This window comes from Bos taurus, chromosome 2 (assembly GCF_002263795.3).
Source record: "Bos taurus isolate L1 Dominette 01449 registration number 42190680 breed Hereford chromosome 2, ARS-UCD2.0, whole genome shotgun sequence".
Lineage (NCBI taxonomy): Eukaryota > Metazoa > Chordata > Mammalia > Artiodactyla > Bovidae > Bos > Bos taurus.
The window spans coordinates 4,622,457-4,640,027 of record NC_037329.1 but is presented as its reverse complement, the minus strand read 5'-3'; the positions used below and the strand labels follow the sequence as shown (position 1 = coordinate 4,640,027).

Here is a 17,571-nt window from a genome sequence, read left to right as displayed (position 1 = left end):
TAGTTTTGCCAAATATCAAAATGAATCCGCCACAGGTATACATGTGATCCCCATCCTGAACCCTCCTCCCTCCCCATGCCATCAGAGGAAGGTAAACTTCCAAACTCATTCTGTACCTTTTAAATGAGAAAAATGTCACCTCACTTAATCACTCTTGAAAACTAACTATGGTGTACATTTCCCCATTAACTTGGTAATTGAATGTAACTTGTGTCTATGTCCTTTCTGAAATTGGGGTCCCAATATTTTAAATTTTATTTTTAAAGCTGTTTATAAACATCTTCACCTTCTTCTTGTCTTCTCTATGTCTCTCAATTACCTTTTTAGTGATTTTGCACAATTAAAAATTTTTATGTAATCTTTCATGTTTTTAAATTCTTCTATCATTAAGTTTAGAAAGCACTGCTTTTATTGCTTCTTCAGTTCAGTTCAGTTCAGTCGCTCAGTCATGGCCGACTCTTTGTGACCCCATGAACTGCAGCACGCCAGGCCTCCCTGTCCATTACCAACTCCCAGAGTCCACCCTAACCCATGTCCATCAAGTCGGTGATGCCATCCAACCATCTCATCCTCTGTCATCTCTTCTCCTCCCGCCCTCAATCTTTCCCAGCATCAGGGTCTTTTCAAATGAGTCAACTCTTCGCATGAGGTGGCCAAAGTACTGGAGTTTCAGCTTTAGCATCAGTCCTTCCAAGAAATCCCAGGACTGATCTCCTTCAGAATGGACTGGTTGGATCTCCTTGCAGTCCAAGGGACTCTCAAGAGTCTTCTCCAACACCACAGTTCAAAAGCATCAATTCTTTGGTGCTCAGCTTTCTTCACAGTCCAACTCTCACATCCATACATGACCACTGGAAAAACCATAGCCTTGACTAAACAGACCTTTGTTGGCAAAGTAATGTCTCTGCTTTTGAATATGCTATCTAGGTTGGTTGTAAGTATTGCTTCTTACATGTCTTGTAACTTCAACATGCCTTTCAACATGGAGCACTGTTAAGTTCCCTATTAACAAGCAGAATATATTTAGGACACGTGTGGTCACGGGCTGGTGTTGATATGGCTTGGGAGATAAGAGGTTGGTCTGAATTTAAAAGGACTTCAGTTTGAATCCAGGAGTATCCAGTGCCTGAACCACATTTATTAGTAGAATTATTAAATATAAATATCAGAAGCCTTTAAAGGTAATAAATCTTGGGAGTTTTGCTTTTTAAATTCAACATACAAGTTTTCAGCCTACTTAAAATGCAGAATTAGGAAAGAGGTTTTCAACACAAGATGAAGTATTCAACTTTTCACTATTTCCAAATGTTACCTTAAAACAGCCTTTATAATTTTGTCCATGAGCATTAGTAGTAAAGAGACAGGTTTTAAAAACCAGAATTTGTACCATACACAAAAGCTGGACTCAGTGATGCACAGAGAGTGATATACACATTTAGCCTTCAAAACTCTGGAGATGCAATTCGGATGAATGGCCCGCCATTACTACTACTGCTCATGTGAGCACTGTCAATCTTGCTGAAATGCTGTCAATGCTTTGCAGGACATTTGTGTTGGGAGCTAAGAGCTGTGCTGTCCACTGGCTACATGTGACTACAAATTAAAAAAAAAAAAAAACTTTTTGCTGCGCTGGACCTTAGCTGCAGCACGTGGGATCCAGTTCCTTGACCAGGGATCACCCCCAGGCCCACTGCATTCTGAGTGTCATAGCTACTGGACCACTGGGGAGATTCTGTGACTAGTTACATTTTTAAATTTAAGACATTTACAGTGCAGTTCCTCGAGGGACACTCGCCTCAAGTGCTCAAGGACTACGAGTAGCAGGCAGCCCCCACACCGGACGGAGCAGACACAGAACAGTCCTATCTGTTCCGCTGGACAGAGCTGCCCTGTCTTCCACAATTCTCAGGTGTCTCCTGGGCTGCTGCTTCTCCTCCACCATGTCTCACCAAGCCCTCGCTTCCAACTGTATTATTTCAAGTATATTCTTGCTCTCCCTGCACTCCTCACTGCTGAAAACAGGGGCAGTGTATTTACAAAAAAACAGGGACGATGTATTTACTCAACACTTACTACTTAAGCACCCCCTTGTCATTTGTCAAAGTCGCTCGGTCGTGTCCTGCTGTGACCGCATGGACTGTAGCCACCAGGTTCCTCCGTCCAGGCAAGAATACTGGAGTGGGGAGCTGTTCCCTTCTCCAGGAGATCTTCCCAACCCAGTCTCCCGCATTGCAGGTGGATTCTTTTTAACATCTGAGCCACAGGGAAGCCCATCAAGCACTCCCTCAGCGTCGTGCAAAAGGAGTGAGGCACACAGAACTGCAAGACTGCAGCAGACAGAAGTGCCTTCAGCCTGCTGTCACCAAACATGCCACCCGTCAGTCCCAGACTGTCCTCCTGCGATGCTGAGACAGGAGAGCCACATGCAGATACATCACTGTTAAGGGCCTGCACTCTGTTTAGGCCCATTTTTTTCACCCAGGGGTAGTTTCATCCAACAACTTGAGGGCAGTAGCCCAATGTTTCTTCGATATTTCTCACAGTGTTTAGATATTTAATAACAATTGATTTTATATACTGAATTGTACCAGCACTGGGACTGACCTTTGGCCCAGAACTTTCCCCAGGAGATTCTGAACTAAGTACCAGGAAATTCTTGGTGTTCTTACAAGTGCAATAGGCAAACTTACAGAGGAGTGTATTTTTAAAATGCATGCTTGAATTTTTAATGAAGTCTCATGTTGCTTTAAAATGCTTCCTGGAAAAATATAATAAAGTATGACAAATGTGTTAAATGCAGGTGATGAACATACAGGTGTGATCAATGCACTAGCCTTTTAGCTCTTCTGGGCTTAGAGTTAAAAAAAAGCTGAAAGAGTGTCACACAACCGACATACCCTGTTTCAATGGTCCAGGTATTTCTTTAGTTCACCTTTTTATTGCTAAATGGTATTCTACTCCGTGGCTAGATTAGATCTTGCTGATTGACCCACCTGCTGGTGGACATTCAGACTGTTTCCTGTTTGGGGCTATTATGAATAACGCTGTAATTATTCATACACAAGTCTGTGTGTGGGCTTCAATGTATGGGTTTGAGAGATAAGCATAAAATAGTCATTTTTATTTTATAAGCATAAAATAGTCATTTTATGCAGCTTGTGCTTAGGCCTCACTCAGTAATGCTGTTTTTCAAGACTCAAGTTTAATAAATTTTTATAAAAGCAAAATGACTAGAACTTTCCAGAAAAGCTTTTCAGGTTCATTTAGCTTTCCAGTGAGGTGAGGCTTTGACATGACATCTTTATTTCAATGTGTCTGAATTCTGCTTTTGCAAACAGTATAAGTCTAACGATGTTTCACAGATGATCCAAGAGCTTGTGAGGTTTGCTGCTCACTGGACAGCAAGCAGCTGTCCAGGACTGGAGAGAACCAGTGCAGAAGGCACGGACCAGCCTGTGCATCTGTAACACAGCACAAGGCTGCTTTTACCCATCATCCCAATGTGAGTTAGTTTTTACATCTGCTTCGAGGTGCCTTCCTGCCTGCCATTCATTAGTGCCTAACTATATGCTAGGAGCTTTACACAGTGTAAAATTCTCTGGTGGCTCACCCGAGTATTAGGTGGGAACACCGTGGCGACGGTGGTAGGGCCCTGCTCCTGCCCCACAGTGCACGTGCCTGGATTCCAGCTGGTATCTTGGTCTGTTTTCTGTTCCATTGCTTGGTGCCAAGCATGTAACTGCCTCTTTTACAAACCAAGTCTACAGGCTTCAAAAAGTAGTCAGTTTGCATTGTCTTCAGTCTGATACCGGTGCCAGTGGGTAGGCTACCAAATCCTTGCACCAACTTCTATGAAGCAAGCTAATGACAGCTAACATGTACTGGGGTATAGTGTATGTCAGATACCAACAGGCTCTAAATTATTAATAATTTTCTCATTCAACTTTCAGTATCTATTATTATCCACATTTTACAATTGAGAATGCTGATGAGTCTCAAAGAAGTTGCCAATGATGAAGAGTACTTCCTCAAATATTCCTTTAATTGAGGTATAACTGACATTTCCTTCAAATAATGGTGACTTAAAAACCATGTCATTTCAGAAATTGAAAATAATTTATAAAAATAAGAAAATTTGATTTTTGCCTTGGAAGCTGACATAAAATGGCCTTGACTTTCTAAAGCCAACTTTGTTCTTTCCCCATCCTTGTTTTTGGATCATGAATTCAGGTGGCGTCAATAAGTACTTCAAAGAAAAATCCCTGAACTGTGAAGAAAACAGGTGTATTTCCCCTCTGAAAATTGAGAGCCACAATATTTAGCTATTAAAGTATTTTCCGTGCAACTAGTCTCAGATCGAGTGATATCACTCTAGTGGCTCAGCAAGTGGCAGGCTCCCTCCTTGCAAATCCCCACAGAACGCCTGCTGCTGAGCAGGCGGCCAGACGTCTGGACCTGACGCCCCACGTGAGGAGACTGCAAAGTGCTCCCTGCTTCACATCCGGCCTGGTAGGGAAAAGTCTGAATTTGGGAGTGACGAAGTAAGCGCTTTAAGAACACATACTCCACATATACGTTCCACAAGAATCCAAGAAAAAGGTATGGTGCTTGTCCATCACAAGGCTGTGTGCTCCACAACACCCAGTGGTTACCCTCAGGATGACAGAGGAGCTGCTTTTCTCAGAAACCCCTTTCCTGTCTCCTGGGCTAAGCACAATGATGCCAAGGCTCTACGTCTTCTCTTTAAGAATTTCAAACAGTGATATAGGTCTGCTTTAATTCTTCCTTTTGCATTTAGGTAAGACTGTTTCCCATACTAGTTTTACATGTTCTAGAAGAGCTTAAAAAACTACGAACACATTGATATTAAAACATGAAGTGTTAGGAATCAAAATGACACAAGGGCCAAAGACCATGATATGAGGCAGTCGGTAGTGCGGCTTGTATGCACATCACCCCACCTCGTCCTTCCCAGAGGCAAGCTCAGGCAGCCATGAGCAGCTACTGCAAGACCTCTCCAGGGTTGTTCAGGTCACCACTGGCCAACAGTCAAGCTTGAAATAGCAACCTAAACCAAGACGAAGCACTGGGTTGTTCTATCCAAAGGAAGGCCAAGTGTCTTCTGTAGCAGAATTTCTGTGTGAGTCAGCCCTAGACTGAGCCAGCGGCGCTGTGCTGGGGATGTGACATGGGTCCCCAGCAGCAGTGATATCTGGAGATTAATACTGAAAGCTACGCTTGGTCTGGATGTCATCAAGAATCTGCTGTAGCTCCTCATCTTCAAACCGCCCCTCCAGGCTACAAGAAGAAAACCAAGAGTGAGTGTAACAGCAGCTGGCAGTGCTCCCACCCTCTTCTCTCGTAGGTGCAGATCTTGGAGCACTGCTGGCTCACCTCTGCGCTCACCGCTGAACACTGACACCTTTACGTTTCAACTCAATTTCCTTCCTTTCCTTTGAAACATTATCAAGTATTTCAAATACATAAAAGGTATAGAAGAATTATCCCTAGTTGACTCAGTAATAAATATTGACAGACACAAATCAATGGTTCTCTGTGGGCTCCCCTACTCCAAAACCTTCTCTTCCTTCCCTAGGAGTAACAATCATCCCAAATTTGGCATTCATTACCCCTACATATATTTTTATACTTACTACTGTATACATGAATGTACCTATAAGCAATACATAGCACTGTTTTTAAACTATAAGAAACAGCAGTTATGTATCCTTCTGCAATTTTTTCACTCAACGTTCATTCTGGCATATAGTGACATTATCTCACATTGTTCTAGTTCACTTATTTTTTTCACTGCTGTATAATAAACATTGCACGACTGCACAGATTTATTTATCCAGTCTTGCAGACTGAAGACTGTTGGCAAGTTTCCACTATCACTAATAATGCAGCAATATACACTGGAATACATGTCTCCTTTTAAACTATGTTTGACCTGCTTTTAGGACACATACCCAGGAATGAATTTTGGGGTCATGGGGTGTATTTAACTTTACTAGATGTAGCCAAATTATTCTCCAAATTGACTGTATAAATCTGTACTCCTATCATCAGTGGACCAGAGTTTCAGCTGTTTCACATTTTTGCCCACAACTGGTACACTGTAAAAACATTGGTCTTACTACAAAAGCACTCATTCTCCTGGGCTGGCCACAAAGTTTGTTTTTTTCCTTAAGATGGCTCTATTAGCGCTTACTTGTCTTTAATTTCATTCAAAACAATTTTGTTAGACTACATTGTGACAGCTGTCATATCAGCATGCATTAAAAAAAAGTTATCAGAATTGGTCAATTTTTGTGTAGCCATTTCAATATGGAAGACAGAAGGAAAAAAGCAACACTTTTGGCCTATTATGCTTTATTTCAAGAAAGGTAAAAACACACCTGAAGTGCAAAAAAAGATTTGTGCAGTGTATGGAGAAGGTGCTGTGACTGACTGAATATGTCAAAAGTGGTTTGTGAACTTTTGCGCTGGAGATTTCTTGCTGGACGATATCCCACAGTAAGACAGAACAGCTGAAGTTGATAGCAATGAAATCAACACAATAATTGAGAAAACAATCAATGCTATACCACGCAGGAGATAGATAGCCAACACACTCAAAATATCTGAATCAAGCACTGAAAATCATTTGCACCAGCCTGGTTATGTTGATTGCTTTGATGTCTGGGTTCTACATAAGTTATGCAAAAAAAAACAAACCAAAAAAAAAACAAACCAAACCCTTCTTGACCGTATTTCCTGTGCAATTCTATACATGAATATAACAAAAACATTTCGTTTTAAAAACAAAGTTTGAAAGGTGATGAAAGTGAATACTGTACAATAATGCAGAATGGAAGAGATCCTGGGCAAGCAAAATGAATCACCACCAACATGCCAAAGGCCAATCTTCATCCAAAGAAGGTGGTGATGTGTACATGGTGGCATCGGAAGGGAGTCCTCTATTATGAGCTCTTTCTGGAAAAGATCCCAATTAGATCAACTGAAAGCAGGACTTGACAAAAAGTGTCAGGAATTAGTCCACAGAAAATGCATAATATTCTATCAGGATACCGCAAGACCAAATGTTTCTTTGACAACCAGGAAAAAACTGTTATAGCTTGGCTGGGAAGTTTTGATTCATCCACCATATTCATGGGAGCCTCTTGATGAAGGTGAAAGAGAAGAGTGAAAAAGCTGGCTTAAAACTCAACATTCAAAAAACCAAAGATCATGGCATCTGGTCCCATTACTTCATGGCAAATAGATGGGGAAACAATGGAAACAGTGAGAGACTTTATTTTCTTGGGCTTCAATATTACTGCAGATGGTGACTGCAGCCATGAAATTAAAAGACACTTGCTCCTTGGAAGAAAACCCATAACCAACTAGAGAGTATTAAAAAGCAGAGACATTATTTTGTTGACAAAGGTCCACACAGTCAAAGCTATGTTTTTTCCAGTAGTAATGTATGAATGTGAGAGTTGGACCGTAAGGAAGACTGAGCGCCGAAGAACTGATGCTTTTGAACTGTGGTGTTGGAGAAGACTCTTGAGTTCCTTGGACTGCAAGGAGATCAAACCAGTCAATCCTAAAGAAAATCAATCCTGAATAATCATTGGAAGGACTGATGCTGAAGTTCCAATACTTTGGCCACCTGATGCGAACAGCTGACTCATTAGAAGAGACCCTGATGCTGGGAAAGATTGAAGATAGGAGGAGAAAGGGACAACAGAAGATGAGATGTGGTTGGATGGTATCACCGACTTAATGGACATGAGTTAAGCAAGCTCCAGGAGATGGTGAAGGACAAGGAAGCCTGGCTTGCTGCGTCCTTCCATGGGGTTGCAAAAAGTCCAACACGACTAAGCGACTGAAAACAAATTCACCAGACACTGAACTTTCAGATTTCCATTTATTTCGGTCTGTACAAAATTCTATTAATGGAAAAAATTTCAATTTGTTCCTCTTCAATAGAAGAAGGTAAAAGGAACCTGGAACAGTTCTTTGATCAAAAAGATAAAAAGTTTGGGAAGATGGAATTATGAAGTTGCTTGAAAAATGGCAGAAGGTAGTGGAACAAAATGGTGAATACGTTTTTCAATAAAGTTCTTGATGAAAATGAAAAATGTGTTTTATTTTTACTTTTAAAACCAAAGGAATTTTTTGGCCAACGATATCACACAGCTTTTAAACACAGTAATTCTACTTGTAGGAATTTATTCAACATACACAGAACTTTTCACCACCAGTACTAACCTTGGGATCAGAGCCTTGGACTCCTCAGCAGTCTCTGGACAAAGGTTGGCTAAACAGGCCAGCTCAAACTTATGAAGCTTCTTCTGGAGCAGCAAGCTGATCATAGGGGAGAAATATCAAAACAAGCCAAATGATGAATAAGAAAAAGCGGATGAAATGTAGCTAGCAAGGAAGAGAAGAATGTAAAGCATCTGCAATCTTTCCATTAAGATTAGGTTTGCTGCAAAATCCCACTTTCAAATCATGTTCCTGTTTCTCTTCCTGGAGAGCAGGAAGCTATGAATCAGGCAAAGACAATAAAAGTAACCTGAGCACACCTAAGCAGAGGATTCTTGTGATAAAAACTTACGAAAAAAATGCTCTCTACCTGGAGGAGCATACCATCTTTCCCCCAAGAATTTATTTTGTTGCTTTCTGCTCTTCCTACCATTGTTCTTTGCTTCCTTTGTTATTAATTTTATGTCTTAACACACGACGTTAGAGTTCCCTGATCTATTAGGCATTTTGACTTGGAGGAAATTCTTTTTTAAAAAAAGTTTTTCTTTATTTTTGGCCACGCTGAATGGATTGCAGAATCTTAGTTCCTTGACCAGGGATCAAACCCAGGCCCTTTGCAGTGAAAGTGCAGAGTCCTAACCACTGGGCCACCAGGGAATGCCTCAAATTCTCTTTTACATGTATCTAAGAAATGAATACAGGCATATCTTACTTTGTATAAATCTGTGTATAAGCTGCATCTTATTTTAAACGTACTTCTAGTTCAAACTGTAAAAAAGCACATAATTAATACAAATCATATCCTGGATTCTCATACATCTACTATATTTTTAAAAAGATAATATCATTTTAGTAGAATATTTTATCAAGACATCAACTATACATTAAAATTTCTAAACGTTAGAAAATATTTATCTTATCTATTTATTCTTCCTGCACTGCGTGTTCGTTGCTGCACACGTGCTTTCTCTAGTTGGAGTGAGTGAGGGCTGCTCTCTGCTTGTGTGCCCGGCTTCTCACTGCGTCGGCTCCTCTCGGTGGAGCATGGGCTGCAGAACGCACTCAGTAGCTGTGCCGCTTGCGATCAGCTGCCCCTCAGGCATGTGGACTCCTCCCCAACCAGGGGTCAAACCAGTGTCCCCTGCACTGACAGGCAGATTCTTAATCACTGGACCACCAGGGAGATCAAACTGCTTAAAACAGAGGTTGTCCATGGTAAATTAGGTTTCAGAAAGGACCTGTTTTAAAAAATCTTATTTTTGGCTGTGCTGTGCGGCATGCAGCTTCTTAGTTCCCTGACGAGGAATCTAACCTGCATCCTCAGCAGTGAAAAAACAGAGTTTTAACCACCGGACTGACTGTGAAACCCTTGATTATCTCATCAGACAAAAATACTTACTGTCCTTATCACTTGATTACAAGTCTACTAGTTATTATACAAAACTGAGAACATAAAGACAGAAAAATGTCACCCATATTACTACCTAAACAAAACCAACATTACCATCTTAGTAAACCATTCCAAACATCTTTCTATGTTTTAGAAATAAACTCACTCATTCTATTGTGTAACTTTTGGTCACCTAATAAAGTTATTTTCATTTTGTAAAGAAAAACTTACACAGGTTCATAATGTAGTAAATATATGTATATGAAGGAGTTTGTTTGTAAAATGAACAGATGCTCATTTATAACAAACACCCCCTCAAAAAAACCCACCCAATATGGGAAAATGACCTGAAATTCTACCCAGAAATAACTAGTGCTAACATATTCATGGAGATCCTCTTCCCCTTCTCTACATAATTAAAAAAAAAAAAAAGAAATCATAACAAATGTTATTCTGTAACCGGCCTTTTTTCACTCAACAATACAGTCACTGTTTTCCACATTTTACACACGTACCTTTTCCTTTGACTTGGCATTCAACAGGTTGTGTCTTATTAAATTATATAGCAAACGTCCTGCTCTTGAACACTTCCATTGCTTCCAATTATTCATCATTTTGAATAATGCATTCTGAACATCACTGTAAATGCATACTTCTTTATGTATCTGATTACTGTGTGTTTTAAAGATAAATTTCTGGAAGCAGAATTACTCAGTCAAAAATATGACTGTCTGGAAGGCTTCTGAGAGACAGTGCCCTAAAAGAGCTTTACCATTATACACTCCCACCAGCAGTAAAAGATGGCGCCTGTTTCTCTTACTTCTTACACTAGGTTTCCCATTCTTTGTTTGTTTGTTTGGCTTAAAACAACTTATTACTTCAATTCAGGAGGCCAGAAGTCTGAAATTAAGATGTTGTCAGGGTCGTGCTCTTCCTGAAGCCTCTAGGAGAGAAGCTGTTTCCTGCAGTTTCTTAGCTTCCGGTGCCACTGACAATCCTTGGTGCTCCTTGGCTTGTAACATGACAACCATTCTCGGCTTGCATTGTCATACGGTATTTTCCCTGTCATACTCTTCTTATAAGGGTAACAGTCATACTGAATTAGAATCCACTTTAACTGAGTATGATCTCATCTTGACTTTCTGCAAAGATTCTATCTCCATAAAAAGACACATTCACAGGTACTGGGGATTTAGTGCTTCAGCATCTTTTGAGGGGACACATTTCAACCTATAACATGGTCCAAAGGGGAGAGGTTTGGTCTCAGATGGTTCCAAAAGAAATAGTCACTGGGGAGGCTTCAAAAACATTAGTCAAAGAGCCAGGCCTATTGAGGAATGGGTAAAGAATGAAGAGGGCTTCCTAGGTGGCTCAAGCGGTAAAGAATCTGCCTGCCAGTGCAGGAGACGTGGATGGTTTCCCATTCTTTTAAAATCTGCTTAGCCATTTTAGAATTTCTTTGACTTCCTTGAAGATGAGCATTACTTCATATGAACTAGACAGTCTTTTGAAATTGTGATATAAATCTAGTCATTAAAGACTAAGTTCATTTTTATAAACTGGGTGTCATCTCTTACTTTTTAGAGCTCTTAACATTAAGGATTATCAATCCTTTCCCAGTTTACTCATACTTACATTTTAAGTATGGCAGTTTATTGATATAAGGAAGTTTAAAGATATTTATTGCAAATTCATTTACTTATTCAACTAAAAACTAGTTAGTGCCTTTAATGAAATTGACAGTGATGAATACGATCAAGTCCTTGCTCTTGCAAAGCTTACAGCCAACTAGAGTTTATCAACCTTCCCCACATATAAAGTCCTACTAACCACAGCCAAAATTGTACATTCACTCATGTTATCACATAGTGCTTTTATGCATCATAGTTTACATTTACGTTCTTAATTTCTAAAGAAACCAGTTTGGAATAAGGTATACAGAGTTAAAACTCTGTTTTAAAATATTTCCCTCATGGCACAGAGGGAACCAGCACAGAGGGAGGTTCCTCAGGCCTGGGGGCAGCTGAGGTGGGACCCCTGAGAGGTGTTCAGTTAGAGGAGAGGGTCCTGAAGGAGCCAGCTCCCAGAGGGACAGACCGGCCTTGGAGTCAGGCCTCTGGGGACTCCTGACTCTGGCACTTTCAGCCAAGTGGCCGTGGTGTCCTAACCCTAAAAAAAATTAAAAAAAAAAAAAATTTCCCCACTAACTCAGCATGCCACCTTTGTCATATACTGGAATCATATAAAATATAATAAATTTGGATTTGAATCTGTTCCTTAATTTCCTATTCTGTCCCAATGATCTATCCTCACACCAAAGTGTCACTATTTTAATTACTGTCATTTTTTAATGTATTTTAACGTCCTATAGGGCAAATTCCCTTTTTTTTTTTTTAATTTTTTCCTGACAATTCTTACAAATTTAAGATCTTTTGCGGGCTATTTATTTATTATTATTTATTTTTCACTGCTGAGGATGTATTTTTTTCGGCACCATTTTAGATAGACTGTGCTACTCACTAGTAGGATTCAAATAATCAGTGTCTTGCCTCAGCCACTATGATCTATTACCATCTCATCTTAGTTGAATTATATGGCAAATTAAGCTTTATCATGAGCATATTTGACAGAGAGAGAGAGAGTTTGTGTATGTGTGTGTGTCTGTGTGTAGGCTTCTCAGGTGATTAAAGAATCTTCGGCTGCCAATGTTGGGAAGATTCTCTGGAGTAGGAAATGGCAACCCACTCCAGTATTCTCACCTGGAAAATTCTAGGGATAGAGGAGCCTCAAGGGCAAATATACATCAATTCCCTTGAGGATTTAGAATGGCACTAAATGTATACATTAATTTGAAGATAAATGACATCTTTATAGTATTAAGACCTTTTATTTGTGAATGTTTAAGTCCATCTTCATTTACTCATTTTTTGGGTCAAACAATTAGCAGTTTTGTATGGAACATTTTCCCCATGAATACACTCACACTTTTCACAACAGTCTATACTTCACATAGTTTTATCACTTCATCTTCTGTGCATTTAACTATTTTTTTTTTTTTTGGCTGCATTGAGCAGCTTATGGGATCTTAGTTCCCCAACCAAGACTGAACTGAGCTGCTGCAGTGGAAGGACTGAGTCCTAACCAATGGATCACCAGGGAACTCCCTCTGCACATTTAACTTATGTGACCATTCTTCAATTTCATTTTCTATCATAATTTTTAATGACAATACAGGAGTCGATCAAATGGATTTACCACAACTTATTTAATTACTACTGAACATTTAGGTTGTTTTTCACCTTTGACTACTATAATTCTCTGAAGAGTCTGCATATATACATCTTTTTGTTCATCTGCTTTTCCTTAGGACAGTTACTTCTCAAACATTTTCACAGGAGTGGAGCAAACAAGCACCCTGAGGCAGCCTGGGGGCAAGACTTTCTGCAACTGCCAAGGACTTAAGTCTCATGATTTAATTCAAGAACTCATAGACATTTTTTGTTTTATTTCACAGTATACTGGTATCTGCTTGCTTTAATGTAGAAATGTATTAAATCATGTACTATCAAATAAAACTGATACTTCAAGAAAAAGATGCTACCCAGTTTATAAAAATGGACTTATCCAGTGGCTCGATTTGTATCAAACTTCAAGTGACTATCTAATTCATACAAATAAAGTTCATCCCCAAGGAAATCAAAGAAACGTTAAAATAGCTCTTGTTTTCTCTGGGGCCTCCTGTATGCTCTGGCACCTCACTGTTCCCAGAGCATATCCAACTTAATTTGAGAAGTAATGCCTTAGGGAGAATAAAGGCTAAAAACCAGTCACCGTTTGAATGGCAAAGATCCAAAAGAATAATCCAAGTTTATGCTTGTTTATTTATTGGCCATGCCATTAAGCATGTGGGATCTTGGTTCCCTGACCAGGGATGGAACCTGGGTCCCCTGCATCAAAAGGCGAATTCTTTTTTTTTTTTTTCTTTTCATTTATTTTTATTTTTTAACTTTACAATATTGTATTGGTTTTGCCATATATCAACATGATCCAAAAGGCAAATTCTTAACCATTGGACCTCCAGGGTAGTCCCTCTTGCTACATTAATGAATATAATTATATATTAATTATATAATTAATATATTTATTGTGTATCATATACAGATATATTAATAATATATAATAATAAATTATACATAATATATAAAATTATATATTATATAACATTATATATAATTATATAATAATATATTCCACCAGGATAATCCCTGGTGGTTCAGTGGTTAATACTCCACACTTTATACTTCCACTGTAGGGAGCGTGGGTTCGATCCCAGCTTGGGGAACTAGATTTCACACGCAAAAGGGCAACTAAAGAGATCTGCCACAACTACTGAGCCCTATACTCTGGGGCCTGCCAAGTCACAATGAGAGAGAAGCCTGCACACTGCAGTGAAGAGCTGATGTGAAGACCCAAAGACCTGACACAGACAAATAAATAAATAGATAGGTATTCCAAAAAAACACAGCAATATCTCTAGGACTTATCAGGTGAATGATAAATAAATAAGTCCACTCTATTTAAAACATAACAGGGCTGTGTGCCTGTGACGTGTATGTATATGAATTCATGGAACAAGCTCTGGAGGGCTAGCAACAAACTTTTGACAGTAGTCACTCTGCAGGGAGGTAAGTGGGATTTGGGGTACAAAAGAAGTAGGCAAGGAGGATTTTGGCCTAACAAGCTACTTTAAATTTTGTCAAAGACATAATTTTACTTGCATGAATCATACGGATGATGCCATGAGGTAGTGGGGGGTGGGGTGGGTGAGTGAGCATGGTGGTGGTGACAGTATTCTGCATGCAGGTATCCAATAGTCTGCGTTAGTAAGAACTTTCTTTCCACTCACCTACGGACACTGGCAATGGTCTCTCTGTTTTTGAAACGACTGAAACGGGCAGTGTAATTTAAAGTTTTCATGAAGACCTCGGAAAGTTCCTGCTCATCCTCTGCGCTCTCATTCTGCTGCTTTCGATGCTCAAGAAGCATATGAACTTCGGAATTCAGAAGCGTCTCAGCTGTTTCAAACTCTATTTGCGAGAAGCATAAATGTCAACTGAAAATATTTCTCCCCAAGTCAGCTTCTAAATGTTCATTTGCCTTAGTGACTATCAGCAAATTTCTGACCCTGCAGAAATCCAGAGGCTTCACATCCTACAACTGCACAGTGTTCAAACAAACAAAACACCTTAAATAAAAAGAACCGAGACAAAACCCAGGTACCAAAAACTGGTTTATCATGAAATTCAGAAAACCACCTACCTCTCAGTTATCACATCTTAAAAAAACAAACAAACATATGTGTCCATTATGCCTACAACGTCCGTGACGCTGTCCTCAGAAATATTTCACCCTGAGTCTGTGAAATACAATACTGAAAGCAAACTCTATATACATTAATAAACAGAATTATGGTACAACCATTAAGCGGGCTTCCCTGGTGGCTTAGTGGTAAGGAATCCACCTGCCAATGCAGGAGACCTGGGCCTGATCCCTTGGTGGGGAAGATGCCCTGGAGAAGGAAATGGCAACCCACTCCTGTATTCTTGCCTGGGAAATTCCATGGACAGAGGAGCCTGGCGGGCTACAGTCCAAGGGGTCGCAAAAGAATTGACACAACAACTCTGCGACTGAACACCATCACCACCCATCAAGTACTATCTAGTCCTTTAAAAGAATAGAACAGTTCTACACAATTTATGATTTCTATAGCATAATCCTATTTTTGCAAAGAATAAAGGGTATATGTATAAGTATATATTTATAAATAAGCGTGGTTTGGAAGGATAAACACTAAACTATTTATAGTTGTTTGGGTGAAAAGGTGCGAACTTTAATGTTTTACTCTGCATATATTATGGCAATTTTTTTAAAAAGGAGGGTACTGTTAAAGTTTCCCCCACTTTGTTGTTACTGTTCACTAACTTCGTGTTTTTCAGTACCTGTAAGATATATTTTGAAGTCTTAAGCTACTTATTTTGGGTTTTTAAATTACACATTAAGTCCATCACACAGCACAGAAGTTCCCTGATAGCAAACCGTGCTTTACTCCCTGCCATCTGACAAAGAGTCTCTTCTCTCATTACTAAACTCTGGCCAGGCTCCTGCGCGCCCCTTTCTCGACTAGGACTCAAGGTTGTTCCACAAAGACTTGAAGAAAACACTAACACGATTTCTAACAGCTCAAGGCTGCATCCCTGGGATGACTCTTGCTCCTTGACAATGGCTGCTTATGAAAACTGAAGGCTGTCAAAATAATTCGTTTGTTCCCGACAACATCTGAAGATATGGCCCTTGTCGCACAGCCCAGAGCGAAGGGTGTGGGAGGGAAGGAGCCTAATCCCATAACTTATCAGTTAACAAATCCAAAAGAGCTTCAAACGGACCAACCCCCGCTTCTCGTAATTTTTCATTTCCCTATGAGCCCCTGCTCACCCCTCTCCCTATTCCTTCATTCTCCCTTTAAAATGCCCAGTCACCTTTGTACAAATCCAAGTCTAGATGATTCCACGCTTCACGCTTTTCCCTACTGCGATAGTACATTAATGATTAAAACCTGCCATTACCCCTTTCATGTTGGCTTTAGTTTTGACACAACCTTCTAGCACTTAAAACAACTTAAACACGAACAAGAGGCCACCCGGGGCGATGTGGAGTTGGGCGCCGACGGCTCCAGGGCTGCCGGTGTGGCCTCCAGCCGGCCAGTTCCCGCGGTACCGTGCCCAGACGACCCGCACCCTCCTCCTCCGCGCCCTTCGCCACGCCTGCCCAGGCCGCACCTTTGGGAAAGATGAGTTGTGACGCGTCCTCCTCTACATCTCCAGAGCGCGGATCGCTACCTCCCGCCGCCATCCTCTCGCCGAGAACCAGTACTCACGATGTCGGAAACGGAAGCTCTTTCCGGCCGCCGCCACGGAAGGGGCGTGTTCTTGGAGACGGGGCGGGGCCCCACTGGAGATGGGCGGGCCGCGATGGGTAGGCGAGACAACCGCGAGGTGGGCGGGGCCAAGGGACCTAGCGGCCTCGGGCGCGTGCGGAGAGGGGCCAGAGCGGTGGGGTCTTGCAGGTCTCTGGAAGTGCCGTGGCAGGGTGGCGTATCCTGCGGCCGCGGCAGGAGGAAACCGTCACTTTCTTCAACAGTAGGTCCTTCGCCGCGAGTCGTGGGGACTGCTTACTTGGCATTTCTGAGCTTCAGCTATCTTACCTGTGAAGTGTGGATGAGGATACCGGTTTCCAGGGCGCAGGGGAAGGATTAGATGGGATGCAGGAACGCGCTGACCGACCCAAGGATCTCTGGTTGATGGGAAGCTGGGTAGGTGACTCTGAAAACATTCAGTGTAATTCCTCCAATGCCTCAAAGCGTTTAAAATGTTTGATTTGTAGTGGATTTTTTCCAATACTTCTGAACATGTGGATAGTGAAATTGAGAAGCCTGTTGGAACATTTGGATGATAGAGTAAGTAAGCAAATGAAAAATGATTTTGTTTCCAACTTGAGAGAAAACAGATGGTTGTACAATGAAGGAAATAACCATAGTGCACTGCTTGGCTCAGAAATGAACCATCTATAAGTATATAAACTGTTCACAAAAAATGAAGATATTACCAGACAAGGGTATGCATCTGTATTCCTTTGATTTATAATTCCTTTAAATTATAACTTATAAAAGTTAATTTGCCTTGTATATGTGTTTCCAAAAGAAATGTATCAGGTGAATTAGTGGTAGGTTATATAGTGCTGACAGGGCTTATTACTGCTTCAAAGTGCTTTCCTACACAGTTCATTAGAGCTGTAGACCAATGCCCAGAGAAGTCTGGGAACATGCCCCAGCTGGGTATAGGATACAGTCTTGAGCTCAGTGTAGGCCC

The 17,571-nt window shown here is 40.7% G+C and overlaps 1 protein-coding gene across 1 annotated transcript; it reads right to left on the bottom strand.

Moving 5' to 3' along the window:
• Positions 1-4,860: 4,860 nt before the first annotated feature.
• Positions 4,861-16,578, bottom strand: POLR2D (RNA polymerase II subunit D). The gene is given in 4 exon segments (NM_001076458.2): positions 4,861-5,298; positions 8,260-8,355; positions 14,553-14,733; positions 16,483-16,578. Coding segments are annotated over 4 exon segments (429 nt in total). The 5' UTR covers positions 16,556-16,578; the 3' UTR covers positions 4,861-5,219.
• Between the last annotated feature and the right edge of the window lie 993 nt (positions 16,579-17,571).